General features: G+C 38.6%; 1 protein-coding gene across 1 annotated transcript; it reads right to left on the bottom strand.

Annotated features, from left to right (window-relative positions):
* Positions 1 to 2,041: 2,041 nt before the first annotated feature.
* LOC734122 (parietopsin) lies at positions 2,042 to 8,096 on the bottom strand (the record flags this gene model as incomplete). Its single annotated transcript, NM_001045791.1, is given in 4 exon segments — positions 2,042 to 2,219; positions 4,605 to 4,850; positions 5,345 to 5,673; positions 7,692 to 8,096. Coding segments are annotated over 4 exon segments (1,038 nt in total). The 3' UTR covers positions 2,042 to 2,084.
* Between the last annotated feature and the right edge of the window lie 9,817 nt (positions 8,097 to 17,913).

Genomic DNA, 17,913 nt, shown 5'->3' with positions numbered 1-17,913 from the left:
CCCCATTTTCTCAAAATTTGGACACCCTGGGAATTATATGCTAATGAAGGCTGAAACCCTATTGTACCATCGATATACTTCTGCTTAACAAGTGTTTTATTAACTACTTTTTCTTTATCTTCCTCTGAATTAAGACATTATGGAAAATCACCATGAAAACTTACATATATTTCTAATAATCTCACCACTATGCATTGTTATTGCATATATGTTTATCATTTACCACTATCATTGTATAATCATCATTGTTAAAACCTAATAAAAATATAAGTTACAAAAAAAAAAAAAAGCAAACATCCTATCGGTTGCTATGGGTTAATGCTACTAGGCAAAGTTTTTGCCTTTTATTAGAAATGGGGGGGGGGGGGGCTAAGTATTAAAATATCTTGAGGGGTCATTTGTAAAATCCCCTGCAAGTGCTACAGCAAAATTGCCCCATTTGTGTCCATCTGCAGAGCTCTTGTAGCAGGGAATTTGAGTGCAGTGTGCACCGTGTGCTGAATACATAGTTACATAGTTACATAGGTTTGAAAAAGGACCATCAACTCCATCAAGTTCAACCCTTCCAACTAAAGCCAGCACACACAACCTATACTTACCAGTCTATATTATCAATTGCATAAACTATATATACAAACATTAATACTAACTGTAGATTTCAGTATCACAATATCCTTGGATACTATGCTTGTTCAAGAACTCACCCAAGCCCAGAATCTGCCATCACAACATCTCTAGGAAGGGCATTCCCCAACCTCACTGCCTCAAATGATGAGGAATACAATGCATAGTGCAGCGCTGAGGCACAACATAGCCCCGTACTTAATGCTTGCCAAGTTGCCATAATGAATTATTTATACAGATGCAAGGCAACATATTTATATTTGAATTTAAAAATAAGAACATAATGACCCAACCTAGAACTTAAAGGGGGTGTTCACCTTTACAATACATTTCAGTATGATTTAAAGACTGATATTCTGAGACAATTTGCAGTTGGTTTTTATTTTTTATTATTTGTAGTTTTTATGTAGCAGCTGTCTAGTTTGGAATTTTAGCAGCTATCTGGTTTACTTGGGTATTCCCGAATGCTTCCAGAATAGATATTATACCTAGAATAAATTGTGTATGTTAGGATTTACTGCAGAGTTGGAGCAGAGTTAAATAAGCCATGGGCCTTATGACTTGTAGCATCTTTAAATGCCACTAGAGGGCACTGTTATTGCCCATTTATTAAAACACGGTATAGCTAATACTGAACAAACTTTTTCATTTTCCATTTATTTGTTCCACTTTTTCAAAATGACAATTTAATTCCATTATAATACATTTTAAGTTACAATATACTGGAAAGAACAAACGTGCCATAAATATATTTAAAGTTTTAAGTAAATCATCAGATACATTAGCATTACAGTGTTAAATAAATTAGCCTCACAAGCTTTGTTTGGAGACTACTCTGATTTCTCTGATTGTCATTTTCCCACTTTCTACAACCTATGCCTATAGGGGTCATTTATGATGCCCTTGGGCAGAAGGCCAGGAGCACTATGGGGTACCGGAGCATGCCCCTTTGTCTCTGTACTGGCTTTGCTCTGCACCTTGTGCCAGATAAAAAAATCAGGACCATGACATCAATGGGCACAGACCAGCCTTACTTTCTGCCACACAAACTCATAGATACTATCCCAGAACCATTTTATGTACAGTAACAAAGAACCTGTGCTAGAATTAATGCAGGCCCAGTTTCATGTATAATACCCCTGAACACATAGAAAGGTAAATACACTAAAACCCATATGTAATAAACAGCACTAAGTCTGCCCAGGAGCAGTAACCCATAGCAACTAATAAAGGTGACCAGTAAATTCTACCTGCTGATTGGTTGCTATGGGTTACTGCTTCTGGGCAAACATAGGGGCAGATTTACAAATGCTAACATTTCTAATTTTTTTAATTTTGAAATTCAAATAAAATCATTCCACAAATGGCATTTACTAAAAAATCTGAAATGAAAACGTCAGAGTGGGCCGGTGCAAACTTTTCAGTTTTTAGCCAGTTTTTCAGTTTTTTATTTGGAGCCACTATGCTGGAGCCACTTGATTGGTTTTGGGGGTCAGCATGTTTTCTGCTTGAGCAGATACAGACTCAGTATCCTCTTCCAGGCTGTCAAGGTTGATGTGGCCGCAGGTTAAACACTGGACAGCATAGGTCCGGAACTAAAATAAAGCAGAATTAGGTCTTATTAGAAACTTTTCTTTTATAGTCGATGATGTACTAGATATCTGTCAGTACAGTAGATAAGTAGATTAGGCTTAAGTGGTATGTTGTATCATCTTTATTATGTAATATTATAGAGCAAAGTGCTACATGCAACTCCAAGGGTTATGGCATAGGATAGAAATGAGCACAAATGGCAATCTTAGTTGAGTAGTTGCACCTGGTGTTTCACTTAAACCCAGCACACACACCAATCATTATCCTTTGTTTTTTTATAGAGACATTAGTGCTGGGCGGTATACCGGTTTAACCGGTATACCGTTTTTTAAAAAAAAAAAACGGTATGAGTTTTAAACATACCGCTATACCGGTATGCGCGCCTCCTGCTGTTTTTCTCCTATTACTTCCGGGTTGCGCCCGTGCGTACGTGACGTCGGCGCACATGTGACGTCAGCGCGCACGCGACGTCGCTAGGACGCATCGCTGGAGCTGGAGGAACCACAAGTTGGGTAAGTTCTGCTGGGGGGTTGTGGCTGGGGTTGTGGTTGGGGGGGCTGGGGGGGTTGTGGTTGGGGGGCTGGGGGGGGTTGTGGTTGGGGGGGCTGGGGGGGGTTGTGGTTGGGGTGGTTGGGGGGGCTGGGGGGGGTTGTGGTTGGGGGGGCTGGGGGGGTTGTGGCTGGGGTTGGGGGGGTTGTGGCTGGGGTTTGGGGGGGCTGGGGTTGTTGGGGGGGCTGGGGTTGTTGGGGGGGGTTGGGGTTGGGGGGGGGTGGGGGGGCCACCAATATTTATTATTTATTTTTTTATTTATATACCGTCAAATACCGTGATACCGATATAATTTTGAAAAATACTGTGATATAAATTTTTGGTCATGCCGCCCAGCTCTAAGAGACATGTTACTACTCTTTCCAGATATTGTTCAACATTCACATTAGTCCCTGGTGCTTCCAATCTAAGGTCCACATAACATAACGACACACAAAAGTATCAGTTTCATTAGGAGCCAATAAACTTGCATGTGTGTTTTTAGGATTATTGTAGGAAACTGACAAAGACACAAAGAGAACATATAAACATCTTACAGAGACTGCCTAGGCCAGAAAAAAACTCAGGACCCCAGAACTGCAAGCATGGCCTCTCTCTACTGTAAAGCAAACTGAGAAACTTGGTTGAGGCAGCAATGTGCGGCAGGTTACTAGTTGTGGCAAAACGCCTCTTCTGGTGACTAGTGATGGGCGAAATGTTTCGCCAGGCATGGATTCGCGGCGAATTTCCGCGTTTCGCCATTGGCGGATTGTTTCGCGAAACGGATGAAAAAATTCGTCGCACGTCCAAAAATTGTCGCCGGCGTCAAAAGAATAACGACGAAATAATAGCCGCGGGCGACGAAATAATAGCCGCGCGACGAAATAATAGCCGCAGGCGACGAAACAATAGCCGTGCGACAAAGTAATAGCCACGGGCGACGAAACAATAGCCGCGCGACGAAATAATAGCCGCGCGCGACGAAACAATAGCCGCGCGACAAAATAATAGCCGCGGGCGACGAAACAATAGCCGCGCGACAAAATAATAGCCGCGGGTGACGAAACAATAGCCACGCGACAAAATAATAGCTGCGGGCGACGAAACAATAGCCGCGCGACAAAATAATAGCCGCGGGCGACAAATTTTTTTTGTCGCACAACATTTTCGCCGTTTCGAGAATTTTTCGCCGTTTCGCTGATCTTTTTAAAGATTTGCAAATTTTTCGGCGAAGCGAAACGGAACAGATTCGCTCATCACTAATCATGATTCCTGGAAAGGTTAGATATAGGTGAGTTCCATGCCAGATACTGGGTGCATGGGAGTTTTTTTCATTGCTGCCAATAGGCAGTGGCCAGGCAGACAAGCCAAGTAAATGCCATTATCAATGGCCTTGCTGACTAATAATGAGTGTTTTTTTAATAAATGAAGTGCATATTGTTCTTTGGTCAGTGATATAAATAGAATCACCTCTCATCTAAAAATAACAGTGGTCTTCATATGGAGAATTTCCCTGACTTAAGGTGCCCATACACGTGAAGATCCGCCAATTTCAGGCCAGATATACTTATATATCAATCCTTATGAGAGGCAATCCAATCCTATTGGGTTTATTTAATGTTTAAATCATTTTTACTGGATTGGAGATACACAATTACTTAAAACCCTTATCCAGAAAACCCCTGTAGCAAGCATTTTGAATAATGGGCCTCAAACCTGTACCAGATATCCCAGCTTGCACCAGAAATTCCACTGGTTTCACTCTATGCATGGAAGTCATTTTGTGTCCCTTAGGGCTTTTACATCACCCTTGGAGCAATATTATAATAATTTAAGTATAACAATAGAGGCTACCGTACCTGCTTGTTAAGAAAGATGTAAATAATTGGATTGTAGACAGGGCTGGTCTTGGCAAAATAAGTGGGAAGAGTTGCAGCAAGTGGTGAAATATAAAGTTGTGGATTAATAACAACAATGAGGGCAAACACTGTGTATGGCAGCCAGCATATCAGGAAAGCAAGCACCATGAAAAGGACCATGATGACTACTCGCTTTTCTTCTCGTGGGTTGGTCTTTCCTCCTTGTTGTTCAATTTTTCTGTTCAACTAAAGATATAAAATAAAAAATACACTGAGGCAACTTTTGATCATCTAATGCCTATGACATATTGATATTAAACATATAAGCCTTCCATGCCTCGCAGAATATTATCCTTGTGCCTTTGCAACACAGCATTTATTCCATTAACTTTAAAACGGCTTCAGTTGTTACATGATAACATTAACAGTAAATATTTAAAGATTATTGAAGGTTATGTTTGATGGATATTGCAGCCCAAATCGTCTGACAAAGAAGTGACTGCTTAACAGAGCAGTCTAGTCTAGTCCTCTGCTAGCGAATATACACTGGATGATTCATTTTTTGTCCCTCTGACAAAATGAAGTACTGGATAGAGTTTGACCTTATCTAGAATGGGGGACAGCAAACATCACTTTTGTTTTGATCAGAAGGGGAAACATAGAAATAATATGATTATAAACAGAACAATAAAGGCAGTACTGTACCTAAAATGTCACATTTAAGAGTAAACTAGATGTACCTGATGCAAAGACCGTAAGATACTTCCATATGAGAATCCTATTATTCCTACAGGAATGATAAAACATGTGAGGAAATATGAAATTATATAGCTATAGTTGCTCCAGGACCTCTCCTCCCATCCAATGGAGCAGGATGTCTGAACACCTTCTGGCCCATAAGAACTCCAACCAAAAAGTGGAGCAATTGCCCAGAAGAGGCAAAAAAGCCAGATGAACACCAGTCCTTGGTAACCTCTCTTGGTGCTCAGCTTCAGGGCTCCGATAGGCTCACATACAACATTATACCTCTCGTAGGCTAACAGAGTTAGAGACCACAAGGAAACAATTCCTGCAAGACAAAAAAAAACACCTGTAGGAAATATTGTATTTACAGCATTTTCAGGCATTTTATAACTAAATCCACTGTACTTGGAGCACTAATCCTCAACTCCTCTAACCAACTTACTGGCTTCTGTCTACAAAGATGTATGCCATATTCAGTATAATTCCCAATATATTATTATTAATAATAATAATAATACATGCTGATAATAATAATAAAAGTTAGTAGAATATAGGTGTCAGCTTTAGTATTTTATTGTATTTATAATTTTACTGTTTTGTAATTTTACTGTTCCAAAAAGTGGAACAATATTAATTATATATATGAACGAATCCAGCAACTTTTTGCTAAAATAATATACATTGTATATGCTGAGAACACCACAAGTGAAATAAACCATTAATCTAAGAGAAATACAGGCAGTTACAGTCTAATACAGGAGACATTTTGGGGGTTATATAATAAAAGGCCCTACGTTTGCCCAGGAGCAGTAACCCATAGCAACCAATCAGCAGGAAGCATTTACTGGTAACCTGTTAAAAGCAAACATCTTATTGGTTGCTATGGGTTACTGCTCCTGGGCTTTTATCTGTAACAATAAAGTAAACTATTTGAAATATGCATGATAGCCCTCTGTGTTCCAGAGAAGCTTTTTATTTTCTTCTATTTGTTTTCTTTTAAATTATTTAATAGATACAATATGATTTTGTATCCAAATTTCCTTGGAAACATAAAGTATTTTTTCAGTTGTTCAGTTAAAAGGGGAACTTCAACCCCGTTTTTTTTCATGAGGAATTAAAATGGCATTCTAAGTAGCTTTCCAACATACATTAAAGCAAGATACAATAATGAATAAATAATAATTAAATAATTGTTATTTACAAATATGTGCTGTTGAAAGCATTATTTTTTCTGTCCCTTCCTCTTTATTGCAAGATTTGACTGACATTATAGCAGAAGACATCTTATTAACAAAGCTAGGATGAGATATACATTGATATATTACTGGAAGAATCAGAACCAGCAGTGCAGAAAGGACAAACAAACTCTACGTTCAATTGCATTTCTGAAAAACATAACATTAAAAGTGTTTACCAGATGTTCTTTTTAAAGTTGCTTAACATAATATATTCTTTAAATATGATGAAAACAAAAATAGGTGGGGTTTCCCTGTAATGAAAAGTCCACTATTTGCCACTAAACAATTTAATAACAAGTTGTTGATATTATGTGCAAATAATGAGAGATTTTTTTGTCAAAATCATACTATTTGTTGAATGTATATAAAGAACTGTAAATTTAATCAGCTGTCTATAATGATAGTCTGTAATAATACCCTACCACCCTTTAGGTGCCCAGTTAAAGTTGGTACAATACTATTATAGTCTACCTTTATGGATGACTTTTTGATTTGCAACTTTCTGTGTCCCTTATGTTACATTCTACTTTCCCCAGCAAACACTACTCACTGCTATTTCTGACCCCCTAAAGTGTATACTGAGCCCTAGATTTCTGTGATTTTCCTGGGCATTTAGTATATCATTTTTTTTCCAAAGCCATTAAGGCATGTCCAGTTCACAGTTAATATTCACTTGATTTTCTTCTATTCACTCTATACTATTGTAAGATACAGGTATGGGATCTGTTATTCAGAAACAGATCCCATCAAAAGCTCTGAATTACAGGAAGGCCATCTCCCATAGAATCCATTTAATCAGATTTTCAAAATGATTTCCTTTTTCTCTGTAATAATAAAACAATAGTGTGTACTTGATCCCAACTAAGATATAATTAATCCTTATTGGAGGCACTACTATTTTTTTTTAGTAGATATAAAGTATGGCGATCCAAATTTTGAAAAGATTCCTTATCTGGAAAACCCAGGTCCTGAGCATTGTGCATAAAAGCTCTAATACCTGTATATATTTTCAACAGTGAATGTATTATGCATTATTTTGGCAATTAAAGAAATACTTTCTTAAAACAGTATAAAAATAAACAATAAAAGCACGGGTATAACTTACCAAAGTAGTTGACAGCAAATCCCTGAAAAATGCAAAACTGTTTCCCAAGGTAGAAGTAGCCATGATAGTTTGTGCTGACTACTATGGTAGTACCGCACAGTGCCATCATTAGGTCTGAAAATGACAGGTTTAATATGAAAATATTGATAGGGTTACGAAGCTGAGGGTGCTTTAGAGTCACTAATATTACTATAGCATTATTGCAAATTGAAAATACTGCATTTAAGAACATTAGGAAGGACAGAATGCTGTATCCTGATCTCGGAAATATTGTGGGCATCACTGTCAGGTTAACAGCTATGCCAGGGGTGGTGCTATTGCCATCCATGATGAACCAACTGGTCTTTCAAGTTCTTTTTCCTCAACCATAGGTCTGACTGTTCCTTCCGATACTCATGCTCTCATCTTTCCAGATTTGTTTGTAGTACTGTATAAAGGTTAAGGAACTGGTACATCTTTGGATTAACTGAGCAGCTGGCCCTATGAGATTACATTACAATTTTGTTAAATATGTTTTAAGAAAATGTAACATAATCTGATTAAATTTAAGCCAGCAAATAATTAATAACCACATGACATAATAACCACATGATCTTTCATTGTCAGATTTTGAAGACCCCAAAATGTAGTTCTACTTTCTACAGTTCTGCCCACACGATGCAGTAAAAGTTAAATGGAAAGTATATCTTCCCTAAAGCCGACTCATTTGTACCCCTTAGCTAATGCCTAGCCAAGCATTTTAGAATGAGAATCATCCTTACTAGCACTTTGCTAATTGTATTGCTGTTTTCTAACATGCCAAAAGAAATGGACAGTTTTCGCTTGCCAATACAGGTATGGGACCTGCTATCCAGAATGCTCAGACCTGGGGTTTTCCGGATAAGGGATCTTTCCGTCATTTGGATCTTCATAATTTAAGTCTGCTAAAAATCATTTAAATACTGAATAAACCCAATAGGCTTGTTTTGCCTCCAGTGAGGATTAATTATATGTTAGTTGGGATCAAGTACAAGGTGCTGTTTTATAATTACAGAAAAAGGAAATTATTTTTAAAAATTAGAATTATTTGCTTACAATGGCATCTATGCGAGATGGCCTTTCCGTAATTCGGAACTTTTTGGATAAGGGGTTTCCAGATAAGGGATCCCATACCTGTATTACACTGTGCTCAAATTATAGAACGGCAGATGTCATTTGCATTCAATAACAGGGAGTCGAGTGTAAAAAGAGCAGGTAGAGTTCTTCATAAGTTGAAGAAAGGTTTCACTTTTCCATGTTGCTCTATTAACCCATCTCTATGGTTAGTGGATGACCACTCCCATCATAATTTAACCTTGCTTTAAAATTCTGATAGTTGTAATCCAGAAACATGAAAGTGGAGCAACACTGCTATGGAAGGTGAATACAATCTCAGTATGTGATAACAAGTGACTGACATAGCATTAAGGGTAATTCTTACTGGTGAATCTTCTCCCAATTGTAGTTATATTTACATTGCCTACTTTGAAGAGGCTGGGGATACACACAGTCAGTTTACGTAAGGTTTACCTTACGTAAACTTGAAAAAAGCATCCAAACTTAAGCTGGCCATACATGGCCGATTAAAGCTGCCAACTTGGTCCCTTCACACCATGTATAGGGCCCTTACAACAGCCCACCCATCAATTACCTGGCGGTTTATTAATCAGGTAGGTTTAAAAAGCCTGTCAGACAAGGAGCACGTGGGCACATTGATGGATCCCTTGTCAGAAGGGTCTTTGTAAGCCCCATTGTAGAATGAGACTGTTGGCCCTAGGGCCCACCAGCCCAATTTGACCCAGCATGTGTCCAGGTGTCTGCGTATGTACGGAATAAACTAAAGCAGGTAGAATTCTCACTGGACAACAGTCTTTCATTAATTACACTGCTGCCTCTGGATGACTTGGAAAATAAATTATTGTGGAATGTTGCTTTAATGTTTCTGGACAACCTTGAAAATATGCTAAAGAATGTTTGGAGCAGTTGTCCAGCAACATATGGGTAGAGAAACACTGCTCTAAAAGCTTTATGTTACCTTTGTGGATGTGGGACTGGCCCCTAAGATGTCAATAGATGGGGCAGGCTGAAGGCCAATCAAGTTTTAATTTAGGGCAGAATGTTATAAGATGAAGTGGGGCAAGCCTGAATGTAACCCTAAACTCTAACTGTCTGAAGAGCCATAACAATGGCAAATTATGTGTTTATAAGGTTGTCTGTCTAAAGGTATAGACTTTTGTATCTCTCTGGCACCCTAATGATATGCACCATTGTGTCTAACAAAGCAACTGAATGGCGTGCTATTTTGTATGTACACAAGGTATGTATTTTAAAGAGTTTGCTTTTCATAGATGGATTTAAAAGGGCTTAGCCTCCCCCCAAACCTGTGTGATACGGCAGCAAAATAGAAGACAAAGGGGAAAAACCATGCTTTCTTTATGCAAATACTACCTAACTTTACACTTCACATATTTTTTTAAATCATTGCAACACCACAGATTAACTGTAGAGGTCAGTGTGACATAAAAGACATAACAAGAGAGGCTTCATTCTCTCATAATGGCTTTGAGAGATACAGAATGTGCTTGTCTGCCAGTATTGAAGAATATCAGCCAAAGGTTACTGGTTCCGCACTTTTAAATTCTTTTGTCAAAAATATTTAATTGGCAAAGTACTACATATTTTAATATTATATTAATTGACAATTCTTCATTGCTGGTAAATGTGAGAGTAAATTGTCCTGTCAAAATGATTCTAAAATGAAGTGTGAAAATAAATGATAACCATCATCATTCTGAGAATACTGGCAAAGCATTTTACATAGCAACTGGTCTTCTGACTTTATTTTCAATCTGGGCAGTTTGTACATTCTACAAGTTAATTGGCTCCTGATGAAAATTCCCCTGGTTAATTTATGAATGTGATAGGCAGATTAATATTAAGGCTGCAATCTTTATGGCTTTCAGTAGTTTATCAAATATGTAAAAGACACCATGGAAGTCCATGGGAGGTTAATTTCAGTTTTGTAAACAATTATAATCTATAGTAATAAGTCTTTCTTTTTCAGCAATTGTGCTTTTTTCCCTTCTATTGCCTTTTTAAAAAAGAAAACATTTATGTTCTATAAATTAGTACGTGTAGTAATACTGCTTGATATTTTTTTCTGAGTGATAACTAGTATTATTGCTCATGAAATAATACAAAGGTTTTTAAATCAGCTCCAAAATTTGAGTGTCAGTGCTTTGAAATAAAGTACATTTCAGTGTAGAATTTGTTATTTGGTACAATAACAGAAATGGTCACACATGTAAAACTTCTAAAAGGTAATGTATAAGCAGAGGATCTCTCTGAGAGTAACCTATGTTCTAGCCAGTGTAGGGACCCATAGGGTTAATATGACCCTATGGCTGTAAACCCTTCCATTTCCTTATTCCTTTTTTCTGGGCAAAGACCCATGTATTTATTTTGCTATTAGCATGTTCTGTATTATTAGTTCATAGGTAGACCACACATTTTCAAACTCTAATTTAGTGCTTAACAAAGGGGTGGATCATCCTTATTGGCCTGCATCAGTGAGCCTGGGATCAACAAGTCCCCAGTAAAGCCATCTACCCTACAGACTTATCTAACTCTAGTGAGATTGTCAGGTAAATTTGTAAGGGTGGAAAACCTACCTATAATCCCTCCTTTCCCTGGCTCTCTTTGTGGCCAATCAACCTCTTTTAAATAGAGACCAGTCTCTGTACTGCTCATTTCCCTGCCCCACCTGGCAATTTTCCATCTGCCCACTACCATGCCCCATCCACCCATTCCCCTGCCTAGATTGCCCATGAGAAGATAACTATGTTTCACACAATTCCTGTATGCCACACAGACCATCGCGGCTCTATCTTATATGTATAAATGAAAAGAGAAGGAATCTTACGTGTAGACAAAATAGTGTTGCAGGCCACAACGGAGCTCTGTATTTACCACCTGAGCCCAAGGCCTGTGCCACTGTGCACTTAACCTTGCTCTGGATATTTTATCCGGCATGAGGTGTAGAGTGCAGCCAGACCTGAGAAAAAGTATTATTGCTCTTGTCCTTGGTCTCTTAATCTTATAAATGACCCCTAATGTTTCCCCAATTACATTTTATAAGACAGTTCCCAGAATTCTCTATTACAAGATTGCAAGGAGTAGAGTTGTTTATTCTATGTAAATAGTGTTTCTTTTTGTTCAGTCACCGGGTCGTGCAGGGGGGGGGGAGGGTAGGGGGATCCACCAGGAGAGGCTATATGAGAAAGAACAGAATGCCACTTTCTCTTTGACCAGGTTCGGACTGGGCCTCCGGGACACCGGGAAAAATCCCGGTGGGCCCCCGGCTCTAGTGGGCCCCCGGCGGGCCAGACCCGACCCTTGCAGCTCTCCCCCTGCCCGACTGCTCCTGCCCCAATGTGTTAAATTTACGCGCTCGGGGAAGGACGTCGGGTGAGGGCCCTGCGAGGGGGGTTAGGGGGGCCCCCTGTGGGAGGGGGGGTGGAGGCTATGGGCGCAGGCCCCAGTGGGCACTTCACCCCCCAGTCCGACCCTGTCTTTGACTGATGAGAAGAAAAAATGAATAAAGTTAGGGAGCCTGAGACTTGCCACCTTAGATGGGTACGAAGGAGAGTAATTAGTTCGGGAAGCTAGTGATAGGTTAGATTGGTGGAACTCAGTGTAGATGGTGAGAGTTAGTGGTAGATTAGTTAGCTGAGTGGTTAAGGCTCCAATGAAGAGGGACAAGTGACCCGGCAGTACCTTTCCCAGATAGAAACTAGGCTACGTATTGGGTCTAGTGTTTAAAAGCGCAAGACTGACCCCTGTGCTGCAAGTCTGTGAGAGTATATATATATATATATATATATATTTTTTTTTTTTGCAAAAACATCCCAAAACTTTTGTAGAGTTGCTGTATGAATAATTTTATTATCAGAATATAAGTCTTAAAAGGATGATTTATGTGTAATTGCTATTAAAAGAGAAAAACACTAAGTCATAAGTCATAAGCAGCCAAAATCAAAGGATCAATGGTGGTTATTCATGAGGAGGGCAGGTGGCCATTCTAACGTTCTAACTTGTCTGTCAGTACAAGACATGACTTGTGTAGTGATTTCTTATAATAATTATATATATTGACCATTCTTGCTAAACTCTAGGAAGACATAATCCCTCCCAAGGATCTTATAGCTTTTCTTTAAACTATTACGTAACTTCAGTGCATAAAACATTGAGGAATTCACAATTAAAATAAATCACGTTGAGACGTGACCAAGAAAAATATTTGAATTCTCAAAAGAAAAAGGCAGCAGATTTAAAGGGGTACTAACACTTTTTCTATTTTTCATATTTTTTTTTAAGTTTAATGATTTTAATGTGTAGCAGAGTGGTTATAGGCTCCTTTTTATTTTTATCTGACTCCCCCCCATCAGATAATCATATAAGGACATTCAAGAGGGCAACAAGGGGTACAGACTGAGACTTGCCCATTATTTCATGACATCATAGTTTATGGGTGATAGTACAAAAATATGTACATGGTTGTATTACTATCAAACAGCTTAGCAATGTACATACTGTACATCATTTACTGTGTTGTAGGAAACATTATTTCATATAGCCAACAAAACAGAAACATAATAATAATATTTTCTTAATCTAGGCAATTCAAAAAGACAGTTTTTGTACCAATGTCTTATAGTCATATTGTTAAAATAGTTGAACACTGATTTTGGCACACTTCTGAGGAAATGACAAACTGAAATTATAGAAACATTTTGTAATCTGTTCCGAGAAACTGTGCACATTTAACCACTAAAATATGCCTAATTACTCTTATTGTACTCAAATAATGTACATATCATTTTCATGCTTTAACTTGCATGACTGCCAACACGTGTATTTCCCTGTTCTACCAACAATAACTTTGGAGCAGAGCATTTTGTGAGATATGGGAGCACATCCCTTTACTCCGTTATAAAAGACACGCAAATACTGTATGTATTATCAAAATGTTAAGTACAAATTGTGTTCTTTTATGAAGGCAAACAATAGTTGCAGCATTTTTGGAATAACGTTTGCATTAGGATAACTTGACATTCAGCTGCACTCTCTTTTATCATACCCACTCCCTATAGGTGTGTGTGTGTTAGCATGGCTATGACAGAAGGGGTCATACTCACTTTGAGTTGATACTTATTTACCCCTAAATCCTTTTCTGTTTTACACTGGTTCCTATTAATTATCTGCTTCAGAATGGAGAGCACCCCTTCTGTGTAGAAGCCATTTCCCCATTAGCAGCATTGGCCCTAATGGGTGCACTTTAGCTTCCCATTGCATAAAGCAATGATAAATGAGTCATTATAATTTATGGTATACCACTCTGTATTCAACATATTGGTCCCTGTTTGGAACTTTCTCAAGGTCTTGGTATATATAAAGGAAATAGTCCCATTAGAGGGCTCACAGTGCAAAGTAAAATGTTGTGCAACAAGCATAGGATTATTGAATGCTGGTGAGGCCATCCCTGTTACTGAAGACTGCAAGTTGTGGCCTTTCCATGCTAAGTCATGTTTTATATTTCCTGTGCAAAATTGTTACGGTGGCATTTGGCTCGGAAATAAGGTGTGTAGGATCACACTCTTTACTGCTCATTCTCAACGCTTTTGCAGCAGGGGCATATTTGTATTCTGCACCTTGTGCCTGGTTAAAAAGTGATGAGCAGTGCAGAGCGAACATTGCAGGTCCAGACTGTGCTTTATTCATGGAGCAGATGCAGGTCTCTGCAGTCCCATTGGCCATTCATCAAAGAACAGGGTATTGCTGTGTGTGTAATACATGTAGGGGTCTGTGTCTATTCTGTGCATATTGCACCCTGTCCTGCGCTTGGTAAATGTGCCCTAGTGTGTGCCCAGTGATATTTTTCATCACAAGTGGTTTACTGTCTTGAAGGTCTTTATTGGTTCTGTTCATGTCTTTTTTCCTATAATGATACATTTTAATAATGACATGGTGAGGCACTTGCTAGAGAGTAGGGAAGGTGTCATAGATTGATATGAATTGGTGTTTTGTGATAGCAGGCACTTCACTGGTTGGCTTGGGTATGGGTATTTGCACTGGTACAAATTTACTGGTGCTAATAAAATCGTCCCTTTTTGTCTATCTTTGGGTGAGTAAATAAAGCACAAAATGTTTTGGACATCTACTGTAACTCCTGTCTGGAAGTCCCACTACTAGTAGGTTCTTTCTAGATTACTTTGAATTCTTAAAGGGATATTGCTAATTCTGTAGATATGTGGGGAAGCTCCACAGTATTTTAGAATTAGCAATTTAACATGTAGAGATGTAGCGAACTGTTCGCCGGCGAACTAATTCGCATGAAAATCGGGTGTTCGTAAGTTCGCGAACTTTTAGCGATGTTCGCGAACTTTTAGCGATGTTCGCAATTTTGGGTTCGCCTTAGCTGGAGCCAAATTTTGACCTCTCACCCCTGAGCCAGCAGATACATGGCAGCCAATCAGGCAGCTCTCCCTCCTGGACCACCCCCGGACCACTCCCTTCCATATATAAACTGAAGCCCAGCAGCCATTTTACATTCTGCCTGTGTGTGCTTGTTGAGTTAGCATAGTGAAAGAGCTGTGCAGGGGTTTGAGGGACAGTTTAGGTAGCTTTGCTGACTAGTAATCTACCTTCTACTGCTCTGTATGTAGCTGCTGGGGACAGCTGTCCTGCTGATCTCATCTGCTGTAACCCAATAGTCCTTGTAAAAGCAGTTTATTACACAAGTTTAGAAATGTAGTGTGATTTCTGCCCTTTACAGCACAAAACGCAACGCTGTGTCAACAACGTATTTTTCAGAGAAATTTTTGCCCTTGATCCCCCTCCTGCATGCCACTGTCCAGGTCGTGGCACCCTTTAAACAACTTTAAAATCAGTTTTCTGGCCAGAAATGGCTTTTCTAGGTTTTAAAGTTCGCCTTCCCATTGAAGTCTATGGGGTTTGCAAAGTTCGCAAAAGTTCGCACTTTTTGGAAGAAGTTCGCGAACGGGTTCGCGAACTTTTTTTGTGAGGTTCGCTACATCTCTATTAACATGCCCCGAAATATAAAAAATATAGCTTTCCTGAAAAGTCCAAGATTTTTTCCCCTTAAAGCTAAAGTTAGTCAAAAGGTCATGCCAACATGGGAGATCAACTAAAACAGCACCCACTGCCATTTGTGTGGATTATGTTTCTTTTCAGTCTTCTTGATTGTGTTTTTATTCCTATGTATATTTTTGGGGGTTCGCGTGTTATGTTTCCCATGTTTTGTTTCTGTCATAGATGGCCAGAGGAAAGTGCTGTTACACTTGGTACCATTTTCTTTGCTTGGCCAAAATCCATGTCAGAGAGACATTTTCCTTTGTCTTTGTTTTCAATCAAGTTATGGTTAAATACTAAACAGCGTTTTAGGGTGTGGTTTCAAGAACTTTGGGGAGGGCTTTCTGCTGTTTTGGACATTGATAAGGAGGAGAATGTCAGGGTGTCTTTGCTGATGTGGGTTTTGCTTAGGAAAATGATGAATTGATATTACACCAAGGGGTATATTTATCATGCCGTGTAAAAAGTGAAGTGAAGCATTACTGGTGATGTTGCCCAGGGCGTCTGCAAAGCATCTGATTGGCTGCTATAAACAACATCACCAGTGATGTTTTACTCCACTTTTTACACAACATGATAAATATACCACTAAATGTGCAAATCTGGCTTGTGCCCCTATACACTGTAGCAATGTTTTCTCCCAAATAAGTTTATGCCTGTAAATGCAAAAACAATCTGGATTTATTTTAGAAGCAAATTATTACAATTTTGCCTTCACTAGTAATGCAGATGAATAAAGGAAGAACTGTTTGAAATTGCCACATCCTTGCTTGCTTGCTAGTGTTTGTTCCAGGCAACATCAATAAAAACACATCTTGAATTGCATGTTCTCTAATTTTCAGACCGCACTTTAAATGGCCATAGAAGAAAAAATCTGCAATTATCTGAAACAAACTACAAAGTAAAACAATGCTTTTCTTTGACTCAATAGAATTCATATGTTGCAGATTAGTAAATGATTTTGTCTGCTGATGAGTGTGAGGCTTTTAGGAAAGTGCATATTAGCCATATTAAGGGGGGACATGTGTAAACTCCTGCAGTAGATTTAAGACGGCTGAAACGAAGGTCAGGAAAAACTGGCTACAAGTGTGCAGATGGGGAACTGAGTTCAGCTTTATGGACTGTAAGCATTCACACAGTAAAGATAATTTGCTACCAGAATTCTATTAAAAAGAATACAAAATAAATCCCAGTTACCTTGGGTTTAGTTCCTGGATAATACACCAAGGAAGCCTTAAACTCCTAAAGGACCTATACGGTCATGGAACCTGAAATTTGTCTTTGCATATGAATAAGAAAGTATAAAGGAGGGTGTTTTGTGAGCATTTGTAAGCATTTTTCTGATCTTGTCATCTGAAGAAAAGCTGTTTTTTTTCCTGTCTCAGTGTTTTTAATATTCTCTCTATTTTACTGGGATAAATTTAAAAGAAACAAACCAAAAAACAAAGAAAGAAGGAAAGAAAGAATTCGGATGCAGCTGTTTAACAGCTGTTGCTTGACCAACTGCTGAAAAAAAAAAACCTTAGTAGTCTGGGAAGATTTGCCACGTGGCTGCTAGAATGTCTGCATTCCCTTTCTGTCTTCCACAGAGATCCATTTAATTCACATAACAGGAAAGTGAATTCAGAAAAGCAAGAAAATACTTGTGGCACAGAAATGTGATCTGGTGTGTAACACAAGAGAAAACAACTCCACTGGAAACTTTTACAGTTGCAGAGAACCTGGCTCATGAAATAAACCTGCTTTGCCTTGCAAATGAATACATATACATCCATTTCAAAAGAGATTTGCAGTTGGGATTTTAATGTCGCTTTCTGTTTTTTTCAATGCTGAATTCTGTGAAGAGTCATTAGTTGTATACACTGCAAGCTTCTAATGCTGCTACTGTTACTTCCATTAAAATGAAAATGTAAAATAATCCCCTTCCCCTGTCTCTTTCACTACATCACTTCTTATGATTAAAAGATTATCTTTAATAATAATCATCATCTTGACAAAAAAACGTAATCGCTCTGAGCATACAGACAAAGAAAGGAATATTGCTATGTAATTG

This window comes from Xenopus tropicalis, chromosome 3, assembly GCF_000004195.4.
Source record: "Xenopus tropicalis strain Nigerian chromosome 3, UCB_Xtro_10.0, whole genome shotgun sequence".
NCBI lineage: Eukaryota > Metazoa > Chordata > Amphibia > Anura > Pipidae > Xenopus > Xenopus tropicalis.
This window is presented reverse-complemented; position numbering and strand designations above follow the sequence as displayed.